This window comes from Dicentrarchus labrax, unplaced genomic scaffold, assembly GCF_905237075.1.
Source record: "Dicentrarchus labrax unplaced genomic scaffold, dlabrax2021, whole genome shotgun sequence".
NCBI lineage: Eukaryota > Metazoa > Chordata > Actinopteri > Moronidae > Dicentrarchus > Dicentrarchus labrax.
The window spans coordinates 14,495,452-14,517,157 of record NW_026136707.1 but is presented as its reverse complement, the minus strand read 5'-3'; the positions used below and the strand labels follow the sequence as shown (position 1 = coordinate 14,517,157).

Genomic DNA, 21,706 nt, shown 5'->3' with positions numbered 1-21,706 from the left:
TTTACCTTTCGTAGGAACTAAAATGCAATTTTGGCCCAACAGAAATGACACTGTGGCTTAAGGAGTTACTGAAACTCCATACTGAGAACTGAGAGAAAACCTTATCATACGCCGTAATGTTGGTAAGATTTTTATCTTGTAGAAAGTTTTACTATCAAATGTATTACGTCAGTGTTTGACACAGATGAGCAAGAACTTTTATGATTATGATTTTTTTTTAGGACTTTCAGACTGTAACATCATTATTGCTGTCAAATCACAGCTTGAGCACTGAGGTAAACGTATTTGTTCATTCAATGAGGAAACCAATTGCAGTTTTATGTTGTAACACAGGAAAAACCAATGTCTTCTAAGTATACTTTAGGTTTCTTTTTTCAGAGAAATTCAACTGAGGAGATGCAGGTGAAGAAAAAAACTCATTTTCCAGTGAGTAAGTAGATGGTTTTCCCCTCTTTACTGTGGCTTTTACATCATAGGCTTCATTACACAGGTTAAATCATGGTCAGTTTTCAATCTCATGGATGTTGTGTCATGATAGATGACTGCATCAAGTTTCCTAATGATGTGAACATGGTGTCGGTCTTTTTCAGAGAGAGAAAACATGCATTTTAACGCACAAGTGATTGAATAAGCACAGACACTGTTCTTTATGGGTCATTCATTTTTATTACACTATTATTTAGCTTGACCAGTTTTAATTTCTCAGATTGCTTGCAAATACAGTTACACAACAGAGAACACTTTGCCAAATTGGAATATCTGCCTGCTTATTTGTGGAGCATGTCTTTGGTTAAAGGTCTGAATGAAAATGAAGAACAGCTCTCGACGATGCTATCAACATCCCTAGAATCAATGCAGTTTAATTGAAATCAGACAGAATAAATGTCTAACATTTAGCAACCTGTACACAAATTGAGTTATTTGGTTCTACTTGTGCTTAGTGGCCCTCCTTGTCAATTAGGCAGAGGCCAGGTCTCTATTTCACATTTCTGAACATTACAAACTTGTCAGTGTTTTCTCATACAAGCCTCTTAAATTACATTACAGGTGAAAAGCATGACCCTTGATCCAACTGATTATTACATATAAATAAAAAATACAGAATAATTACATCCAAAACACAGCATTGTAAAAGGCAATAATGCAGCAATTAAAATCTCAATAACATTGTTTATATTTTGTTGGGAAGTAAGGGGACAGACCAACAAAGAAGTCTAGAATTTGACAGAGGACGTACGTACAAATGTGATTTGAGTAACTACAGTATACACCATTCTAAGTCTGCTAAATGCTGGTAGGAAACCTTCAGTGGTTTGGGAAACACAGGCAAGCTTATTCTCATCTATGGTTTCAGTAGTATCATTACAAGATCAACTGACTTAAACTGTGAACATACAACATTTTCATTCACTAACATAGCTGTACAAATTATACAAGGGCTATGACTTCTCTTCGCCTGTCATAACACAACCACAACCTGCAATTAACCTGCCTAACGAGAGAAAAAACTTAAGATTAATGCTAAACCGTAACTCCAATAATCAAACTCTTTTGCTTATTTCAAAGCAAACTTTACAGAAAACAAATCAAAACAAAAAAGATGAAGGTAACCAACTTCTCCTCTGAATGGACAAATGCAGGTGTTTAAAGAAAACTTCCACCAGTAAGAAATAAATAAGATATGAACTCATTTTGGTATGGATTATCTATACTTTAGCATATAGGTAAAGACTGATGGAAAAAAAAACAACACCCCACAATGTGACCCCCCTTAACCAAGACGGTCTGATAGAATTAAGTGGCTAATGGAAATCAATCTGACACACTAAGCAGTTAACAATCAGCCAGAAAAAAGGGGGCTATCCCTTTTTCCCTTAACCTATACAGGGTACTATGTTGATCATAAATATGACAAACTACAATGAGTCATTCAGTGAAAAGCTATTTATGAGTAACCTAAATATCAGCATCTATAGAGTACTAACATTCAATGTTGAGTCCAAATTTGTCAAACTGGCAGATTTAAAGACGTACAGCATGTTTTACTACTATCATGCCCGAGTGTGGACTGTTTTTAGGACTTACTACACACACTGATACTTCACATTACTATAGCTGTGGCCTCTGTGCATACCTCTGTACAGTAAAATGCGCCTAAGCTTTAAGTTCCTCTGATCTGATAGAAACCTGCCAAATGTGAAAATGAACAGGCTGCTACAGGAAGTGATGATAGGGGCATCAGGCATGTAGTCTGTCTGTCGGATGTGTTGAGCTGCACTACTCAGTCTACTAGGGGAATGATGCGTTACTGAAAAGAACATGGAATCTCAACGTCTACCTTAAATACATTCAGAAAAAAGTTACTGTGTCGTTGTCTTGTGCTGGTTTTTACAACAGTCCGTTTTCAATCAGCCATGTTAGGAAAATGTTTCTCCCTCTCGTAACAGCACAATGTACTATTTTTATGTTTTATTCCATTACATCAATGCAAATTAATCATAGAAATGTCTACATCTAGTAGTATGTATTTCTTACGTTATTTACAGTGTCCATTTTGAACGGTGACATTTCCGACTTTTCAAAAGCAATGACAAGAACAACACAAATAAATTCAGTTGCATCATACAGCAAGTTGTCATGCTTCCTTTAAAATAACGGCTTTCTGATTATTCTGTTTTACAGTTCTTTAGGTAGCAGTACAAATAAAATAAACTCATTCATTGACTAAATTAGCTAAATGCAATATTTGGTTTATTTTGCCAAATAATTTATCCTCAAAAGTAAAAAACGTGATGTTTTTTTGTACCACCAGCACATACAGTAGTTCTGTATCGACTAGTGTGGTCTTTTTGGCCTTCTATGTTTTAAATTAAAGCTTAAAAGGTCTCACACATTCAAAGTAAACTCCTCCACATCCTCACTGAATAATGTTCATGTCTTAATATTAGAGGTATTGTCCAATGTTACAGTAGCTAAAGGAGGTAAGGTGACTTTGACAATTAGCTTGGTAATTGCTCTTTTATCACTGAGTGGGTTTTAAATTGAGAATGATACCATAATTTAACTAGGCTCACACTCACACTCATCTACACAGATACATTATATCTAACTGTGGTACAATTTCAATAAAGAAACTACTACTGAAAAATAAATACTATAAACCATTATGCACCGTTCAACTTCAGTTTCTAGTGAGGGGCAATAGGTCAAGTCATGCCACTGGGATGGTTTTCCTGTCTATGAGGTGAATGTTTTCAGGATTATGAAAAGCTGTGGCACTGCTAATGGAAAGAGCAATTCTCAGACTCTAACCCAGAGGAGTATTAGATTACAATAAGTGATCATATCATATCTCATTATTCACATTCTGGTAATGATGATAGGTTGTTGTTGGTAATTTACAATGGGTTTGGGACGTACCCTGTACTTATGCAGTTACTTTATGTTTGCAACACATTATAAATCCGTCAAAGGGAGTGTAGCTGGGAGACCACTGTAAGGAAGAGTGGGGGGTTGGGGGACAAAACAAATAGTCAGGCATGACTTGCTGACAGCCCTAGTACCTCAGTTCATCTGTTCAAAGAATTTGTAGGTCGGGTTTTCATAGCCATGGTTTTGCATTTTGTTGAGCTGTCGTTCTTCTGGTGTCAGCATGGGGTCGACCTGCTGCGAGACACACAAAAGCTCCAATTATTACACACTAAAGACATATTTATGAGCAAGAACAACACAGATATGATAGTGTCACACAGATTTATCATATGATAGATATTATCGTATGATGTATTGACTGTCAGATGGGAATGATGAAGCAAGATGACAGCTGCAATGTGAGAAAGCTTCGGGAAGGATCTACCATGGCTTCCAGTCTCCAGAGACCCCAAAAAGCCTCTTGATAATACAGAGAGACCTGACCATTGCACAGGTCTGGAATGTCAGATGTACCATGGGTCGGCTTGGGATGGTTGGAAGACCATGATTAAGTGAGCTGAGTCTCCTAAGCAGGTCCAGTTGGTGAATGGAGGGGAGTTAAAGTCTGCAAGCTAATTGGATGTTCTGAGGTTGCATGCACGGAAAACAAGAACAAACAGACATGCAGGGCAGGAAGGCGTTCATAGACGTATGACAGGAAGGAGTGTTTTGAGTTGTGGTCCAGCTGCTGAACTTCAGCTAAAATTATCTCAAAGAAACATGTCTAACCCCCATCTTATACAGTAGTTAACCATTAATGGCCTCTTAAAGGAACTGTTTAAAAATATGGGAACTAAGTATGTATGTCAGTTATCTTATCTTAGCATAAAGACTGAAATTATGGGTAAACAGCAAGCAAGGCTTTTTCAAAAGATAACAAAAATAAAATCTGCCTACCAGCACCTCTAAAGCTCACTAGTTACTAGTCTAATATCTTGTTTGTTTAATTTATAGAAACATTTAAGAGTATAAACAAGACGTTAGCAGGGGTTTTATGAGCTGAATTACTTCTTATACCAGCACCTACAAAGTCTCTGCTGGATGCAGACATTTTTACCTTTGGACAGAGCCAGACTAGCTACTTCCAGTCTTTATTCATACAGTAGTTTATAAACCACTGTATGCTAACCAGCTTCTGGCTGTACCTTCCTATTTACCTTGCAGATGTGAGGGTGATATAAATCCTCTCATTTAATATATTTCAAATAAGCATATTTCCCAAAATGTCAAACTATGAATTTACCCTAAAGGATCATACCAGTTGTTGTTACATGTTTTAACACATAAAAAATTAATATACTTTATATTTTGGCCGACAATAAAGCATATCGTAAGAAATAAATGGAAACAAATACTTTGAAAGTAGGAAATTAATCACAGTGTGACTGTAGGCAATGATGTGACACATACATAGTTTTGTGGTCCTTTACTTGTAAAGAAACTTAGGGCCTTTCTGGGGTCGTACCTCTACAATGCCATGACTGATAGTGCCGTATGGCTTCCTGCGCACCAGCAGCAGGCTGATTACCATCACCATGGCAATTGCCACGGCCACCACCAGCAATCCCACCATGGCGCCACGATTAAATGTCTCCAAGGCATCCGGTTGCTATGGAGAGAAAGATGTGCAGTGAGACATTGAACAAAGGACAAAATGAATTGTGTCATTTTAATTTAATTCATGATCATTCCTTACCAGTTCATCTCTCTCAATCTCAGAAGGCTTGTTGACTACCTGCTTGAGCTCCACAGAGGTGTTGATCTAAGAGGAGACATAAGAGGAAAATATTCGGACACAGAGACGTTGAAAAGGATATACTTCTGTGTCTAAGCACACTGCCTATTTAACTGGGATAGAATCTATTTGAAATATCACCAGCTTTTTAGATACAACTGATCATAATCTTACCTTTTCCTCATATTCATAAGTAGGGCCTCTCTCAGATGTGGTATAATCATATTCTTCGACTGCAGACACTAAGGATGGAGCCAAAAAATGGAATAAAACATTTAGTTGTGAGCCAAACTGAGAAATACAAATCATGGCAATCATTATAAACCGCAAAACACCAGCTCACCTTTCTTATTAGACTGCAGTTCTTTAGGGAAAAAAAGGCGGGGGAGACATTAACTGTGAGAAGTAGTTTATCTTCTTACATGCCACTTGAACAATGAGGGCAGAGCGAAGGACGCTGAATTTATGGGTGTGTGTATGAGTAATATGTGGATACATACCAATGCGGATAGGATAAGGCCTGTTCTGGAATGCTCTCTCCTCTTCCTCTTCATCATCCTTTTCCTCCTCGCTCTCCGCTGGCAGAAGCTCCTCAGTAGTGCGGGTCTCAGAGAAGGAGGTGGTCATGAGCTCACTGATGTCTCCTCTTTCTGCCTTGACCAGCTCCTCTACAGGTGATACATGAAAAAAAAATAATCAGGACGGTTATCTGATGTAATTAATTACTATAAAAAATACTAGTTCACACACAAGGGTCTGCAGATTTGAAAACTGATGAAATGATGGGTAACAGTAGTTTATCTTACGGATATCATTGTGCAGCTCCTCAGCCAAGGAGGGATCCTTGTACAGCAGTGCAAGACTCTGGTTCATCCTCTCCTCAATAACATGGAGATGTGTGTACACCTGCAAAATATAAAAATCTGCTCAGGCTTTTTACCAAGAGTAGGCCAACAGAGCTCAAACCATGTGTCAAACTGGTCTTAGCTGTGAAAAAGAACTGGTTCCATAAACGAGTGAAAACTGAAAGTCCAGATAGAGTTTTTTTTATTTGTGTGTCTAAAGCTGCTTTTGAAGTCAGCAAAGCCTGGCTTTGACCTACGTTTGATGAAAAGAAGATTGGTAGGTGGTTCACCTTTGTGAGTTCAGTATTAATTAACTCATCTGTGGCACGTACTAACTCTTCAGCCCACAATGTTCTGTATGTTTCATGGTCAGCAAAAAAGGAGTCTTGCATCTCAAAAGCGCAAGTGCAAAAAAGCATTTCAGAGGCTCTCTCTCGGAGACACACATACCTGGAATTTCATCTGCTCGGCCTTCTGGGGATCGACAGCAACAATATGCTGGTAATGTCTGAGTGTGTGTCTGCGGTCCTTTTGTTCTGCGGCCATGTATCGCTTCAGAGCCTGCAGCACACGCTCTGGCTAGAGGACAAAGTTAAAGAGAGGACAGAGTCAGTGAGATAAAGTCTCAACCCACACACTGCCAACCACAGTGAAAGCAGATCAGTGTTTGTTGCCCGGTTTAACTTTTCATTTATGTCTTTTTTTTTTTACCCCCCTCCTATGTACTCCATGATGGACTTACCTGAGGGGGGTCAGACTGTACTGCAGTCAGGTAGTTCTCCAGGGCCAGGCGTCGGTTGTTGTTCAGTATGGCCTCCACTCTGGCAAGATGAGTCTCCACCAGCCTCTGCCTTTCTCCAGCGACCTGTTCCTCCAGTGTTTGCAGCACAGACTGAAAGTGCTGGTGTAGGAAAGGTAAGGGAGTAGATACAAAGATAGGTAAAGCCAATGCTACATGTACCACAGGATAATTTAAACTACTGAAAAGCAGGTTAAAAATCGTCTGCTTACCTCATTCAGGGCCTGTCGCTCTGACTTTGGCAGGTTCTTTGACTGGTTGTCTGCCTCTGCCCATTCCTTCATGATCTAAGGAATTAAAGGAACATAATAGCAGTTTAGTTTTATAAAAGTATTATCTGTTTTAACATCACACTGATAAAGACATGTCACATGATTATGGATCAAAGTTTCGACATGGTTTGGTGTTTTAAAACTTGGATATTTGATTTAAAAGAATAGTTTGATCACTTTGGGAAATACACTTATTTCCTGTCTTGCTGGGAGTTAGATGAGAAGATATATACCACTCTGTCTCACATAGCTCATTTTGACACTAGCCTGGCTCTGTCCAAAGGTAGGAAAATACCTACCAGCACCTCTACAACTCACTAATTAACCTGTTATATCTTGTATGTTGACATGCAAAACGTAAAAATGAGGATTGCATGTTGAGAATGACTTCCTGGAGTCTCTGCTGGTTGAAAGGCAACCTCGCCATGACGACCAGACAAGATAACAAAATCTGCAACAAAGAGTATTTCCCAATATGTTTAACAATTGCTTTAAGAAAGTGGGATAATAGTCATAAATCTCCATCTTGTATTACCTCGGTTACGGGGAATGTTTGGTAGAAAAAGAAAAAAACATGAACATGACTGAGTTGTCCTTTTTATTCAAAGGGCCAGTAATAAGCACAGCATAACTGTGCTTTAAGACGCGGTGCCCATCGAAACTGTTGAGCAAGAAGTCCTGATAGCAATGATGAAAACACCATATCTGTGGTGTGTGATACCACAGCCAAACCTCAAAGCAAACAGACAATCTTGAAGTCGTACAGAAGCTGTGAGCAAAAATATACACTTGCAAACATGGTCAGATGTTAAGTGTGTTAAACTCTTGACTTCCATTATGTATCAAACTCTGCCTCCACAACCACTGCAAAGCATACTAATAGTTTTAGATAATACGTTTAACTCATGGATATCATATTCTGATATCTTATTCTGTTGAAATAATATAGTAAAGGAGGATGAATTACACATAGGAAAATATACCATCAACTATCCATGATATAAAATCCCGCTGCTTTGCTCACTTTTCTTGGGCATATGTGATATTTCTATTATGTTCTTCTTTATCTGCTTCCCTAAATGCAGGTAAAACATTGCAGTGCCCCTGTCGTGAGAGAATTAGATTAGGCAGTCTAACTCCAGATTAATGAAATCAACTGTCCAACCTGCCAGCCAACAAACTATTAGCCTGTTCGTAGCCCTGTGAAAGTCACCTCATTGATGCGCTTCATTCTGCGCTCCTCCAGGTCGGTTTTGGCTCGCAGGAAGTTGGCATGCTCAGTGTCATCTACTGGCTTCTCAAAATAAACATCAACGCCATCTGTGGGCCGAGGTGTTGTCACTAGATGGAAAAGACAGAAAACAGACATTATTACTGTCATGCAGACTGCAAGAAAGCAGAGAGCAATTATCCTTTAATTAAAAGAACAGCCCTAGTCAAAATGTGTCTTGGGGTGTGCACTGAGAGAATAGCAAGACAGAGGGAAGGCAATTTTACACTACAATTGGAGGAATGGGAAACATTAAATGAGCAACTAAAGAAATCAGCTTTGTCCTGGAGAGAATGTCCTGGGTAGAAGATGATAATAATTCTCTCTAACCCCAGCATAGTAACAGGAAATACACAAAATACAAAACGATGAATCATTACTATAAGCTCTCACGGCTTTCCACAAATCTCAGATATTCTTTGATTCAAAATATTGCTTAAATTACTGACCCCATTCTGCTTTGAGATCTGGGTAAGAGACAAAATACTCTTCACTGTTTTTAAAATAAACCCATATTATTTTAAATGTACAACAGCTCTTACTAGGAAACAGATCAGACACTCATATGGTAGAATATTAGTTAAAATCATATTCAACATATTTTTGTGATGAGGAAACTGACATTTGCTTGCTCAGGCCAAATTTGAAAGTTGATGGGAGGTCTGATGTGAGTGACACAATGGGGGTAAGTAAGTAATTAAGTAAGTGCATTAGTTTATCTGTTAAACCTGTTACAATGTTTCGTTATTTCTTTTAAAGGTTATATGGTGATAACAAACATGGGATCTTTTCTAAAATACACTTAACGTTTGTACTGTATGTATACATGTAATGATTCTCCAAATACAAAAGAAAATCTATAAAAAAACAAAACAGAAAGTAGCACAAGGGTTTGTACTGTTGGATTGAAACTGACTGAAAAAGTAACAACACACTGCATTTTTTCTTTCAATTTAATTTCATTCCTTTAATCTCAGACAGTGAGCACTATCACGGTTTCCCATCCTGAACTGTGTGCACGCCTGCTGCATGCATATACCACATACACGCATGAGGTGCATGAGTATGGACGTAGTGTTGGGAAAAAACAGAGCTATCCTTCCATTACAGGCTGATTAAAGGCAGGAGAAGTGCACTGGAAACTAGAGTAGACCGAGAAAGAAGGAGTGACGCTATCAGCAGCTTTTTAGTCTTGAGTTGTTAACCACAGCAAATAAACAATCAGACTTTTTTTAAAACCAGGGACACTCACAGCTGTCTCTCTTCATCAGAGGTGCAGAGGTGGTAGGTTTGTGGCTTTTCTCATAGTAGTAGGAGTCCAGATAGTCTGATGTCTGGTAGGGACCTGAGTCGATGGGGTATTCATACTCCTCTGGATCTTTTACAGCTATTGCCTCCTCTTCCTCCTCTTCTTCCGCCTCCTCCTCATCAACTTCCTCCTCCTCCTCTTCCTCCTCTTCTTCCTCCACTACCTCATCATCCTCCTCTTCCATATCGGCCTCGTCCACATCCGTGTCAGGAGAGGGGCTTGGGGTCGGGGCTGTCACTTTGGTGCTGTGGAGAGGTGGAAACAGTCATTACTCAAATGACTAACACCCAATCTCTTATCTTTAAAAATCTGTATGAGGTCGAGCTGAATCATCTTACACAGAATTTAGTTTTCCACTGGTCTGCGGTGTGAGTGTGTGACCAGCAGGGACGTCTCTTTCCTCCGTCTCTCCTTTACCACTGGAGCTCCCTCGGCCTGGGCAGCACACGTACTCGACCCCCCGGAAATTGTCTCCACATGGCAACAGCATCCCGTAGCTGTGGAGCTCCAGATTGTCTTCAGTGCATTCCTAAGAGAAAAGGTGCATAAAATACTGTAAATTCTAAATGCAACAAGAGATAATTTTGAGTTTCTTCTCTCTGAATAGAAAAAGTTGATGGTGATATGAAGGAAGTGTTAAAGCTTGAACTCTGCCACCTTCCTGCTTTGTAACAAACACCTTAGGTAGGCGTACTGATGAAGCATGATGTGATGCACCACCACTGTGCAGACTTGTCTGGTCTAGCCTGCTATTGCTGTTAGGGCTGGCAAACCAAGAGGTTTTAAATGTGCTCTGGAAAGTTTATTGTTCATTCATTTAAAAAATACACCAGTCGAAAGTCTCATAAAAATCAACCGTCTGCTTTAACGTAGCTGTAAACGTTTCTCTTCCTTATTCACAGGCCTCCATCGTACAATTTTAAGCATCTAAAAATTGTTCAAACGCTATTTTCCCTGCCCTTCTCACCTCCTTAGCGATGTTGTGCCAGTACACGTAACTCTCACAAGCATCCATCTGCTCCTGGTGGAGGAAGCGGCATCGGTCGGGCACCAGCAGGGCCTCGCTCACATACTCACCCTCTGCAGCAGGATTGAAGAAAAGCGGAGGTCAGTTTAACTTCCAGCAGTACGATTATTTTACAGGTTCAGTGTGTAGGGTTAAGTGGCATCTAACGGTGTAGTTGCAGATTGGAGCTCACTTGTTTCACCCTCCCTTTCACACCAGGAGGGAAGGAACTACTGTGGTTGCAAAATGCACAAAAAACGCGAACGACCCTATCTAGAGCCAGTGTTCGGTTTGTCTGTTCTGAGCATCGCGGTTCAACATGGTGGCCTCCACAGAAGCCGACCCACGGCATTTGTAGACAGAAATGGCTCATTCTAAGGTAACGAAAACATGATTGTTATTTTCATGTGATCATACACTAATGAAAACATATCTATGAATTTTATATTCCATTTCCATTTCTGAACTATGAGCTATGTGATACTGATGTGAACTGACAGAAAGAATGAATGTATAATGTGCAAAAGCACATTGAACAGACAAACTGCAGCTACAGTAGTAAGTTAATGACATAAAGTAAAAGTGTTCTTTGCTTAAAATGAAGATAAAACATTTATTACAAAGATCATAAATGCAGATGACTGCTTTGTTTTATACAACAAAGCATACAGAAATGAAGAAGAGGTCTTCTAGTTTATATTTTATATTCATTTCAAACCGCTTTCTTTATACAGTACTACTACTGCACGCTGTTCTTCAGGGCTCATGCATAAAGGAAAGTGTTCACCCACACAACAGGCAGTACAGTAGAAATCAACAAGCCAGTTCTACGGCGCTGTGCATACAAACCAAAATGCAACATGAATCCAGGGTGACTCACTGTTCATTACTCACTCAATCATTCAATCATCCATTATTAGTCTATCTGTCCCTCTGGTGGCTCATAGCAGGCATGGCCAATTCTGTTAAACTGAACATCCTGCTTTGTATCACTACTTATCTACAGTTTTAATACTAACATAAGCACACAGCTGTGGCACTGGGACACATGCAAAGGTAATGGTAGTACTAGAATGCCAGATATTAAATCAATGGAAAGTCATATGTGGCACAAAAATTGTGCTTTTCATGTTTGAAACACAAGAGCCAGACTAGCAGTTTCTCACATTTTCAGTCTTAGTGCTAAGTTAAGCTAACCAATTGCTGGTTGTAGTTTCATTTTTAAATGGACAGACACGAAAATGATATCAATATCTTCATATCTTTTCAACTCTTTGAAATAAAGCAAATAATATTTGTTGCATGTCATCCCCTGTCTCCCCCCCCACTCTCTTATGTTTCAACTTTCACTAATAAGAAAGCCCAAATGCTTAAAATAATCGTATTTTATGAAACAGATGGCATGACCTTAAGGACGCAGTCAGTCTATAGATATAAAAAGATGCTTCTTTATTCCTCATTCACAACTCGAGGAGGTTTTTTTTTCTACAAGGACACACAGAAAATGTAAACATATGTATTCTTAGTAGTGTCATTTCTTAATGGCAGTGAGGTGTAATGTTCTTACCTAGACAGCGGTAGGGCAGGACTATGAAAGGGTGTGTCTGGCAGCGGCCCCAGCCTTTCTTACACCAGTTGGGGATGGTGACAGGTCTTTTTGACTCCTCTATATGAGAGATCGGAAGTGCTGGGTACATCTGGACATACAGGTACATGCAGAGACAACAGAGACACAGAGACAAATAGATGGATGGGCAGAACAGAGGGGATTGAAGACAAGAGGAGCAGTGGACAGGGAACGGTTGGTTAGGGAAGATATTTGGGGAATGGTTGGGAGGGGTCGAATAATCAGATCAGGGAAGAAGAGGGGGGAGAGCACAGTCAGTGGGGAGAAGACTAACAAGGGAAAGAGTCATGCAACATATTCTCTAACTACTTACACAAAGCTGTGTAAGGCCTTTGTCTTAAGCCACGTTAGACATGGCATACTGAAGTTCATTCATTCATATCAAAGAGCATTCTTGTCTCTTAATATTTCCAATTTCACTTTCATTTAAAATCTAGGCCAATAATTTGAAGCACAAATGCATAATGAGGTTTAATAGTGAGAGAAATGTCACTGTCCCACAGTCTGAATGCACATTAAAAAGCTTTCTTCATAAATGTCAAGGAAAAAAGGGAGGCTTTTGTGTAAAACCCATCACAGATACACTACTGTCAGCTAATCGCATTACAGTCAGTTCAGGCTCATGGCTGCTGCTCTCTGCAGCAATGTCTACTGTGACCTCCAGATGGCGCTTGGCTGTCTTTATTTCAAATATATATTTCTGAAGGAGGAGTGTTTGGAGAGTATGTGTACCATTGGTTACAGTAAATGTTAATGAGTACACATATCAGGTAACAAGAGGAGGAAAAGTGGATGGTGGGATAAATGAAATATTGAAATATTCCAACAGGCCACCATCACTTCACTATATATGGTTAAATATATAGATTTATATGACAGGTATTGGACAAACCAAATTAGAGAAAAAGAATATGAAGTTTAACTTGATTTTCCTAAATCTTTTGCAGTGTCCTGTTGCATGCTACATTCTTTCAAAACAGGTTCTGGATTACTTTGCCATTAAGGGTGATTCAGATTTTGATAATGTTACTGTTAGAAATAGAGATCCAGAATGGTGTTCAATAGTTCATGTTCACGTCAAGCTTCGGGTCCCTACCTCCTGACAGTAGGACAGGATTTCACTTGGCTCTTTGAAGCAGCCCTGGCGGCCCTGAGGATCCGGCTCCCACTGGCCAGTCTGTGTGTTCATGCGCAGGAGCTGACGGCCGCAGAACATGGCAATCTGCGGCTCCGCCACCTGGGGGCCTGGACCGTTCACCTCAGTCATGGCCAGAGCCTAGAGAGCACAAGGGGGGGAGAGGGGGGACATATGAGAGGTGAGGAGGAGTCGATACGAACGCAGTGGCACATAATATTGTGTTTGAAGCTAATCCAGGGTGGGTAGACCACAGATCATTCCTAAATGCACTCCAGCACTATCCAACATTAGACCCAGAGTGTAAGCCAGGGTGCAAGATTGCGAGTGGGAGAAAGATCGAAACAGAGAAGTGAGAATGTAGAGGAAGGAAGAGGAAGCTAATTCACAGGAGAACTGAGTGCACACTGCAAGCTTCAAGAGAATATTGGCAAACCTAAAATTCAGAACAGATCCATACAAGGCTGTTGAAATAACCCTGGAGTGATTGACAAGAAGAGCCAATAAAAAGTCTGACTTGTCGACTGGTGGCCTACGCTCCCTGTTTGCTGACAGCATTGACCGCTGACAAAAGAATGAAAGGATGGTGGATGAAGAGGAAGGTTTATAGCAAGATATACAAGAGTATGTAAAAGATTGTCTCCACCCTCCCCTCCAGCCTTCTAGGATGTTGTTATTGATCACGGGATATGTTGCCTCTGCCTGGGGGAGGGCCCAGGGGACCCCACATAGAGGAACAAACAGCAGCTAGGGCTGGGAGTCAGGTGTTAATACAAGCTCATTGACCGATGGGCCACTTCACTACATTAACACACAGCACAGAGACAGAGAGAGCCCAGGGAGGAATAAAGGAGGGGAGGGGTTAGGTAGGGAGGAAAAAGCTCTATAAACAGCACAGGGAAGGACATCATCTACTTTAACAGACAAAACAGATTTTTCGGAAAAACAAAACAACAGTGAGGCCTCAAGAACCATGGGATGTACAAGTATATCATGTTCCCCTGAATAACTGAGTCATGTCTGGATGAGTTGTTTACCGAAGACGTGCACACACAGTCTCCTTCAGGCTCACTTAGCTCAAATAAAAGATGTGGGTGTGGGTTTGACAGTAACATTCATGGTAGAGAACATGCAATAATGTTTACCATCCAACCCTAAAACTCATCAAAAAGGCATCCCGCACCCCGGAGCTACCTATGTATAGCTCATATCCTTTCATCTGCGCTGACAGACAGAGAGTTAGACCTACTGACGACAGACAAGACGAGCGATGCTGAGCCAATTAGAAGGAAGTTGCCCAAAGGAAAGAAATGGAGGAGAAAAAATCTGGGAGAGTGATGCCTGATCAAAGGAAAGCCCTGCGTTGGCTGACCGGAGCTCAAGTGTTTGAAGTCTTAATTAAAATTCATACGGAATAAAATAAATATATAAAACCCTTTGAGTAAATGTACAATAAATATAATAAGCCCTGAGCAGTCTGTGCATTATAATTACGCTAAGAGGAGTTTGTGTTTCTGCGTGTCCTAGCAGATTTCTTACAAATTGCGGATCTACTTTTCATTATTGCTGACCATTTCCCAAAGCAGAGTTTTTTTAGATTCATGAATGATTTTCCTACCGTATAGCCACTGCTTATTCAGTTAATTTCAATATTGTTTGAAAATCAATTAATAGAGGCATACAAAGTTGCTTGAGACAGGTGATCATCACAATGAATCTTTCTTTCATTCTTTTCTAAACCACTTTCAGGGTCATGGGTTGTTAACATAATGTTTCTTAAATTATCAACATGTGCTATGTGTGGCTGAAAATCACATGCTTAGATTAAAAAAATGTGTATCTGCTTAGGACATAATACCCCCCCCCCTTCTGGGTTTTCAATAAAATTGCAACACTGTTTTTGGCTGTCAGCACTTCCTGACATCCCCGCTGTGATGGATTAGTCATCTTAAGCAAGTTTCAAGTCCCTGCAAGTTAATGATCACCCCACAGATAAATGAATGGAAACAATGGCTGCTTAGAAGGTATGGAAATTGTACTCAAAAATCTTAGTATTTGAAAACTGTTGATTTATGATTAGTAATAAGTATACAAACAACATCTTAATTTAGACCCTTTGAATTTTAGTTTCTCTCTCTCTCTCTCTCTCTCTCTCTCTCTCTCTCTCTCTCTCTCTCTCTCTCTCTCTCTCTCACACAACACACACACACACACACACATGTTATATTCTCTGGAATGGAATGACTGTGTTAATTATTGAATGTGCTGAATTGGAGCTTTTTACTGGTTAAGTGTATTGTTGAAAAAGCACAGGCAAACACTGCTGAAGCTGCTTAAACAGTCTATCTAGCGTAGCTGCTGAGCTAATGTCTAAACAGATATATCTCTTTGACTCAGGGAAGGTCAGTGCCACAAAAAAAAAAAAAAAAAAAGAAAAAAAACAACTTCCGGATATTTGAGAAGATAACCTGGCAGCTCCCCCTGGTCTAGCTCTCTTATTCTGCCTGCTCTCCACTACTGCACTTGCAGAAAATCAATGCTGAGCGACTGCAACTGTATCGCCACGTTCCCCCCAATCAATAGTAGTCCATCAGGAGCCTGAGGCCCTGACCTCCAGCACGGCAAGGCTGCACATCTAATCTCCAGCCTGATCTGCGACCAGATTAGATCTCCTTCTCATGATGACCCCCAATAAAAAAAAACACTGTTTTAAGATGTACACTTCTGTGGGTTTGTTCCTCCATGGTAGCAGGACACCTGCTTGTTTTTGACCCAGTTTGGAGTATGATTCTCCATATGCTGGTCGCCGCTACAGAAAGCGAGAGCATCACACAAACATCACTCAGTGGCTGACGTCACATGAATACCACACAGTGCCTCTGTAGGTGTTTCATTGTACTGTGGCATTGTATTTTCACAGAAATAACAAAAACTGTTGTCAGTATCCATCAGTTCTTTTTATCCTTACCCCAAAATGGTGAGAATAATTTTAAGATCCATCAGTTGCCAGATAGAAATTGTGCATAATGAAGATTGGTCAGACTGTGGGCCTCTTTTTCATAAGAAAATACACTGACTTGTGAAATCAGTTAAAAAAACAATACTAAGAAGTCTGGGAAACATCTGGCAAGACTGTGCTTGAACCCAGGCATGACGAGAAAAGCTTGATTTCATTCCAGTGAATGTTGTTGTTAACTGTACTTGTTTCAAGAACGTACTGTTTTCATTTGCTTTCTTTATTTGATCAGATTTATTCAAATGGGACCTTAATGACTGTATTACACTAATTTATTGCATTGGGTCTATCCTTCTTAAGCCCTAGATCACATATCCTTAGTATTTCTGTCAAATCAACTCCAATATCCAATCTGAAGCTCAGCCAGGACATAACTGCACAAATATGTATGTGCCATGTGCTGGGACAGTGGAGAGGATCTGCCAAGTTGCTAATCTTGTTTAAATGGCAACCAAGAGCAGAGTATACCTGATAACAACAGTCAATTGAAAAATAATGTCTGGAGAGGTTGTGGATAGGAGACAAAAACAGAGCTGGGAAGTTAATGTGCAACTATGTAAAGTGTCTTTTACAATAAAAACAAATCAAACTGTCTGCACACTTCTTTCTGTTGCATAGGCCTACTTTAGTTTCTAAGCTTTGGGTCATACAGACCATACACAACAAATTGTCTCCCATATCACCTATTAGTGCACCGAAGGTGAATAGGTAACACAATAAATAATGCATTATGCCATGCAATCAGCATGACTCAGATGGCAGTGTCGGCCTATCTGCCAGTCATTCCACCATTTTGAACCGGCTTGAAATATCCAAACCAATATTGAATGGATTGCCATTAAATATTTGTACTGACATTCATGGCCCCAGAGGATGAGCCTACTGACTTTGTGATCCCCTGAATCTTCCTGTTTTTGAAATTTGGTACAGACGTACATGGTTCCCAGACGGTATATTGTAATGACTTTGGTGAAACCCTGACTTTTCTTCTAGTGCCAAAGTCAGGTCAAAAATTTAATTTATCCCATACTTTGGTTTATTACAAAATATCTGCAAAACTAATGACATTCTCATTAGCTTCAGCTACACTTTGTGTTAAGTGCTAATTAGTAAAATGTTAGCATGCTAACATGCTAAACTAATGTGCGGAAGTGTAGATGATTCATGTATTCAATGTTACTGAACATTATTTGAATATGTGCTTTAACTTTTTTTTTAAATTATTTTTCTTAATTTAACCAAAACTTTGACAAAACATTTAGGTAATGGTTATAAAAATTGAAAGAAGAAAACGTGCTCTTCTCTCAAAGCTTTGAGGTCTTCAGTAGACACACTGCTGTATTCACTAAATACAGATTAAACAGACACAGACATAGTCCTCTGTTGTGAAGGATTAGGCTTTCACTCACAGCTAAAAATAGCTTTTGCTACAGTGAATGAATCACATTCTTGTGCCTTGATTAAGCTGTTTTGTCCATATTTTATACTTACAGTTTATAGCTGTAATTCCTTTTGGACTGACAAACATGCGGTCAAAGATTTTCAGTGTCTCGATGGCACGTAATTTTCCTTTTTTGCTGCCAGTTGGACTTTAGAGTGTTAAAACTCTTGCGGTGTGAGCATGAAAGTGTAAATCTCTGAACATTCTCAGTCTCCATCAGGAGCTGAGGCACACTGATCCAGTTGGCTTCACAATAATGCTTCACAATCTGTCAACAATTATGTTTCTTCTCCAGTAAAGGACAGGCTGCAGAGCCTCTCCATGTCTAAGTGAGAAAATACTGTTGTGTACTAAAGCATCTCTGTACAGTACATTCTGCAAGCGTAGAGGGGGCAGGGGGTTTCAGAGGTTGGTAAGGAAGTGCTGTTCAACCATCCCGAGTCCCACATATCATGTCATAGTGCTGATGAGGCTGAACAGGCAAACAGCCCAGAAGCCTGACAGCTCCCCACTGCAGAGCGTGCTGCATCATTAATAACGACCTGGTGATATTAAGCATCGATTGGCTTTCTGCCTTTTCACTGGCTCCCTTGATATTCTATTTTTCTCTGCTTGGGTTTTCCATATCTGCTGCTTACTGACTGCTGCTTCACTGTGTTATCACATGTGCACCTCACCATTACAGAAAGCATCACAAGGAAATTAAGTGATCCCACAGAGGCAAGTGCACATTGTGCACTGGACCAGAAGTTGTGGAACAGTTGATGCAGATATAATAATGGTTAATTATATTTTCACAGATATCTCTCCAGTAGAGGAAATTATGCTGCAGTGTGGAGCACTCAGAATAAGAGCCTGCAACAGATATGATCTTGCAGCATAAATACTTCTGTCAGTCATGGCTGAGTTTGGGCCAGGGCAGTACATTTACATGTTCCTTCAGCGTCTTCCTCCCTGTTCTAATTAAATTTTTAGCACCTGTTCCGCCCTTATGTTGCAGGATGACTTCATCCTCTGTACTGATGCAATCTCCTGGCCCTGGCAGGCAAGCCAGAGCAGTAGAGGCAGAGAGGATGAGCCCACCCATCATTTGTCACCTTTTACAAGTCGCTGCCAAGACTGTACATTGGAGAACCATGCCATAAATTCATCAGAGGCTTCAAGTGGATGCAGAGTCTATTAGTGCAGAGAGCAACATATCATGTTATGTGTATAAGCACAGTCACATAGTGGCCTTTGATATCACTTTGATGTACAATTGCGATTCATTATGCTTTAATCCTTTTATGTTTCTCTGAGTTTAATTTATCTATAATTTACTTGTTCAGTACTTCCTTTGTCAGCTTACATCAGGGCTCTCAAACTCAAATTGGTTTGGGGCCACTGCTGGTATAGGAGGCCCACACCATACGCAACAAATACATGCAATCTTATTTCTTTGTTGTTCGCAGCCAAACAACAAATGAAGAGCTATTTTAGTTTAAATTGATATGAAACGACTAGAATTTTTTTTTACAATAATATATTTTTGACATCATGTCGAGGACTGAAGGGATGGGGGTGGAGGGCTGGAAATGGCCCCAGGCCTCTGCCTTACCTGCTCTAAACAATGTGATGTGAATTCCCTGTGTGCATGTATTTTTGTAAAAACAAGGTACATGTGTATATCTGTGCATATATTATTTGAAGCACTCTGGTACATATTCATTTTGTTTTTAAGGTATTCTATAAATCAATGTAAACTTGAAAATACACTAACTACTACATGAACACAGACTCCTTGGTCAGAGATATATTGTAGGCAGCTTACTTGACATCTGATAATTAACTAGAGACATCAGACCCCTGAGGAGCTAATCCCTACTTAGCAACAGGGATCTAGGATATCCCATCTTACCAAAATACACCATGTAGTGACAAAGTAATCAAACAACCAAACATCAATACGACAAAACAACTGCTTTGACAACATTATATTGTAAATTAACATGACAGAAATATAACTGCATTAAGCATATGCCATAGAATAGGAGTTATGAAATTACAGCAGGGATTCTCGCATACCTTCACGTACTTGAGAGATGCATGGAGAAGTAAGTTACACATTTCTTCTGAATAATTGTGCTGTTAGAGTTTACACACTTTTTTCCAATTTCCATAGAAATCCCATTAGGCTATGTTGGTGATACATGCAATTAAGCTATCTGCAGTTATGCTGTGAAAAGTACAAGCTTTGTCATTTCTGGTGTGAAAAGCCTGGTTAGCCAGGATTGCTCCTGATTAGTATAACACTGTGGACTGGCAAATTTCCACCACTCGTGTAGAGAACACGCCCACAAACAAATAGGCCTCATCGATGCATAACCCATGCACATATGAAACACACACATACACACAAACAGGCGTTCCTGAGCATGTCTTTGAGTTTCTCTGCAGCACAGATGGCCTAATAGTGGGTGTCTTCCTGCTCTCGGGGGCCCATCCCTCCGCCTCCTCTCAAGGCTGAGCTCGATCCACCCCAGCCACCCTATCCTTGATATCCCTCTTGTTTCCCTCTCCCTCCCTAACAGCTTTCACACAATGCCTGACACTCTGCTGTTTGGCCTCCCTCCCTAGGCCAGTGCTAAATGGCCGGATAGATTTGGGAGCATTCATCATTGTAATCATGTTGATTAATTATTCATAGGCTCCATCAGGCCTCTTCCTGGTGTGGCATGTACTTATTAGAGACTAGCAACATTAGTCTGCTAGGCTCTCATGGTGCAGAGGGGACAAAGGAGGATACAGCAGGTTAGCTCTGCACATTGACACTCATTATACATCTCTGACTAATGGCTAATTGAAGCCATTAATTTTCTATTCAAAAGAGACTGATGGGCAGAGTGGAAAATATTGCATTGTTTTATGTCGTGTTCTATAGCTTCCTACTGTAAACTACATTAAAGCTGTAAAGTTACTGATTGAACACTAAACTGAATGCCTCATTTCAATACTTGATTGACAGCTATTATGACAGAGGATTTTGGTTGTGTATGTGCAAACATCAAAACCTTCTCTAAGTCAGGCTTCATCAGTCCAGATTACAGCGGCCCAGCCTCCAGCTGGGCACACTGGGAGCAGATGGCCCCATAATCACCAGGGTTCATCTAGGTCGGAAACAGCAGCCAAAACCAGCTCCCAAATATCTGATTTAATTTCAAGTATAGCCTAAAATACAGAACACGTCAGATGGCATCACTGCAAGAGGCTCCATAGATCTGGAGGCTGGCTGTGCCAACCATTTCATGATTGTGGTTATTTAGGAGTATATTTACCCAGTGCTGGGCCCACTGGAGTCTGTGTATATAAAAGGTAAGAGTGGCATGTCCTTTCTCAAGGTCTCAGCCTATATCTTAACTAGCACTCTACATGCTGTTGCAGCTGGGGAATAGGAAAGAGATAGATTTCTCTCTTATGTAAAGGTTGCTAAGTCCTCTTGGAATAACATAACCTTAGCTGGATACAGGTTTCCCTGGTGTACGACAGCACCATGGGACTCAACAGAAGCCCCACACCAACAGGACAAGACTTCACCTTTCCCAGCTGGGACTCACATGACTGATGATAAATATCATGTTCACAACATTCACACACATCCTGCTTCTCTCATTCTCTTTCTCTCTATAATACACACACACCTAAATTGTACTTCCATTGTGCAAGTAATATTATTACAGCTATGTTTCCCGTCAGCTTTTTTTTTTTTAAACATCCTGCCTTTCAGCAGAATCTGTGATAAAG

At 40.2% G+C, this 21,706-nt stretch overlaps 1 protein-coding gene across 3 annotated transcripts in view; it reads right to left on the bottom strand.

Moving 5' to 3' along the window:
• Positions 1-643: 643 nt before the first annotated feature.
• Positions 644-21,706, bottom strand: part of aplp1 (amyloid beta (A4) precursor-like protein 1) — a 33,994-nt gene continuing 12,931 nt past the window's right edge. Inside the window, exons 2-17 of one of the 3 annotated variants that reach the window (XM_051405562.1) lie at positions 13,431-13,610; positions 12,275-12,404; positions 10,669-10,781; positions 10,040-10,230; positions 9,645-9,946; positions 8,336-8,463; positions 7,063-7,137; positions 6,794-6,952; positions 6,502-6,630; positions 6,013-6,112; positions 5,707-5,874; positions 5,550-5,570; positions 5,381-5,448; positions 5,168-5,233; positions 4,937-5,080; positions 644-3,666 (exon numbers count right to left, since the gene is read on the bottom strand). In XM_051405562.1, the coding sequence (XP_051261522.1) occupies positions 3,565-3,666; positions 4,937-5,080; positions 5,168-5,233; positions 5,381-5,448; positions 5,550-5,570; positions 5,707-5,874; positions 6,013-6,112; positions 6,502-6,630; positions 6,794-6,952; positions 7,063-7,137; positions 8,336-8,463; positions 9,645-9,946; positions 10,040-10,230; positions 10,669-10,781; positions 12,275-12,404; positions 13,431-13,610 (2,076 nt within the window). In that variant the 3' untranslated portion in view covers positions 644-3,564. The remainder of the gene's footprint in view (positions 3,667-4,936; positions 5,081-5,167; positions 5,234-5,380; positions 5,449-5,549; positions 5,571-5,706; positions 5,875-6,012; positions 6,113-6,501; positions 6,631-6,793; positions 6,953-7,062; positions 7,138-8,335; positions 8,464-9,644; positions 9,947-10,039; positions 10,231-10,668; positions 10,782-12,274; positions 12,405-13,430; positions 13,611-21,706) is intronic. The other 2 variants (XM_051405563.1, XM_051405564.1) reach the window with 2 other exon arrangements.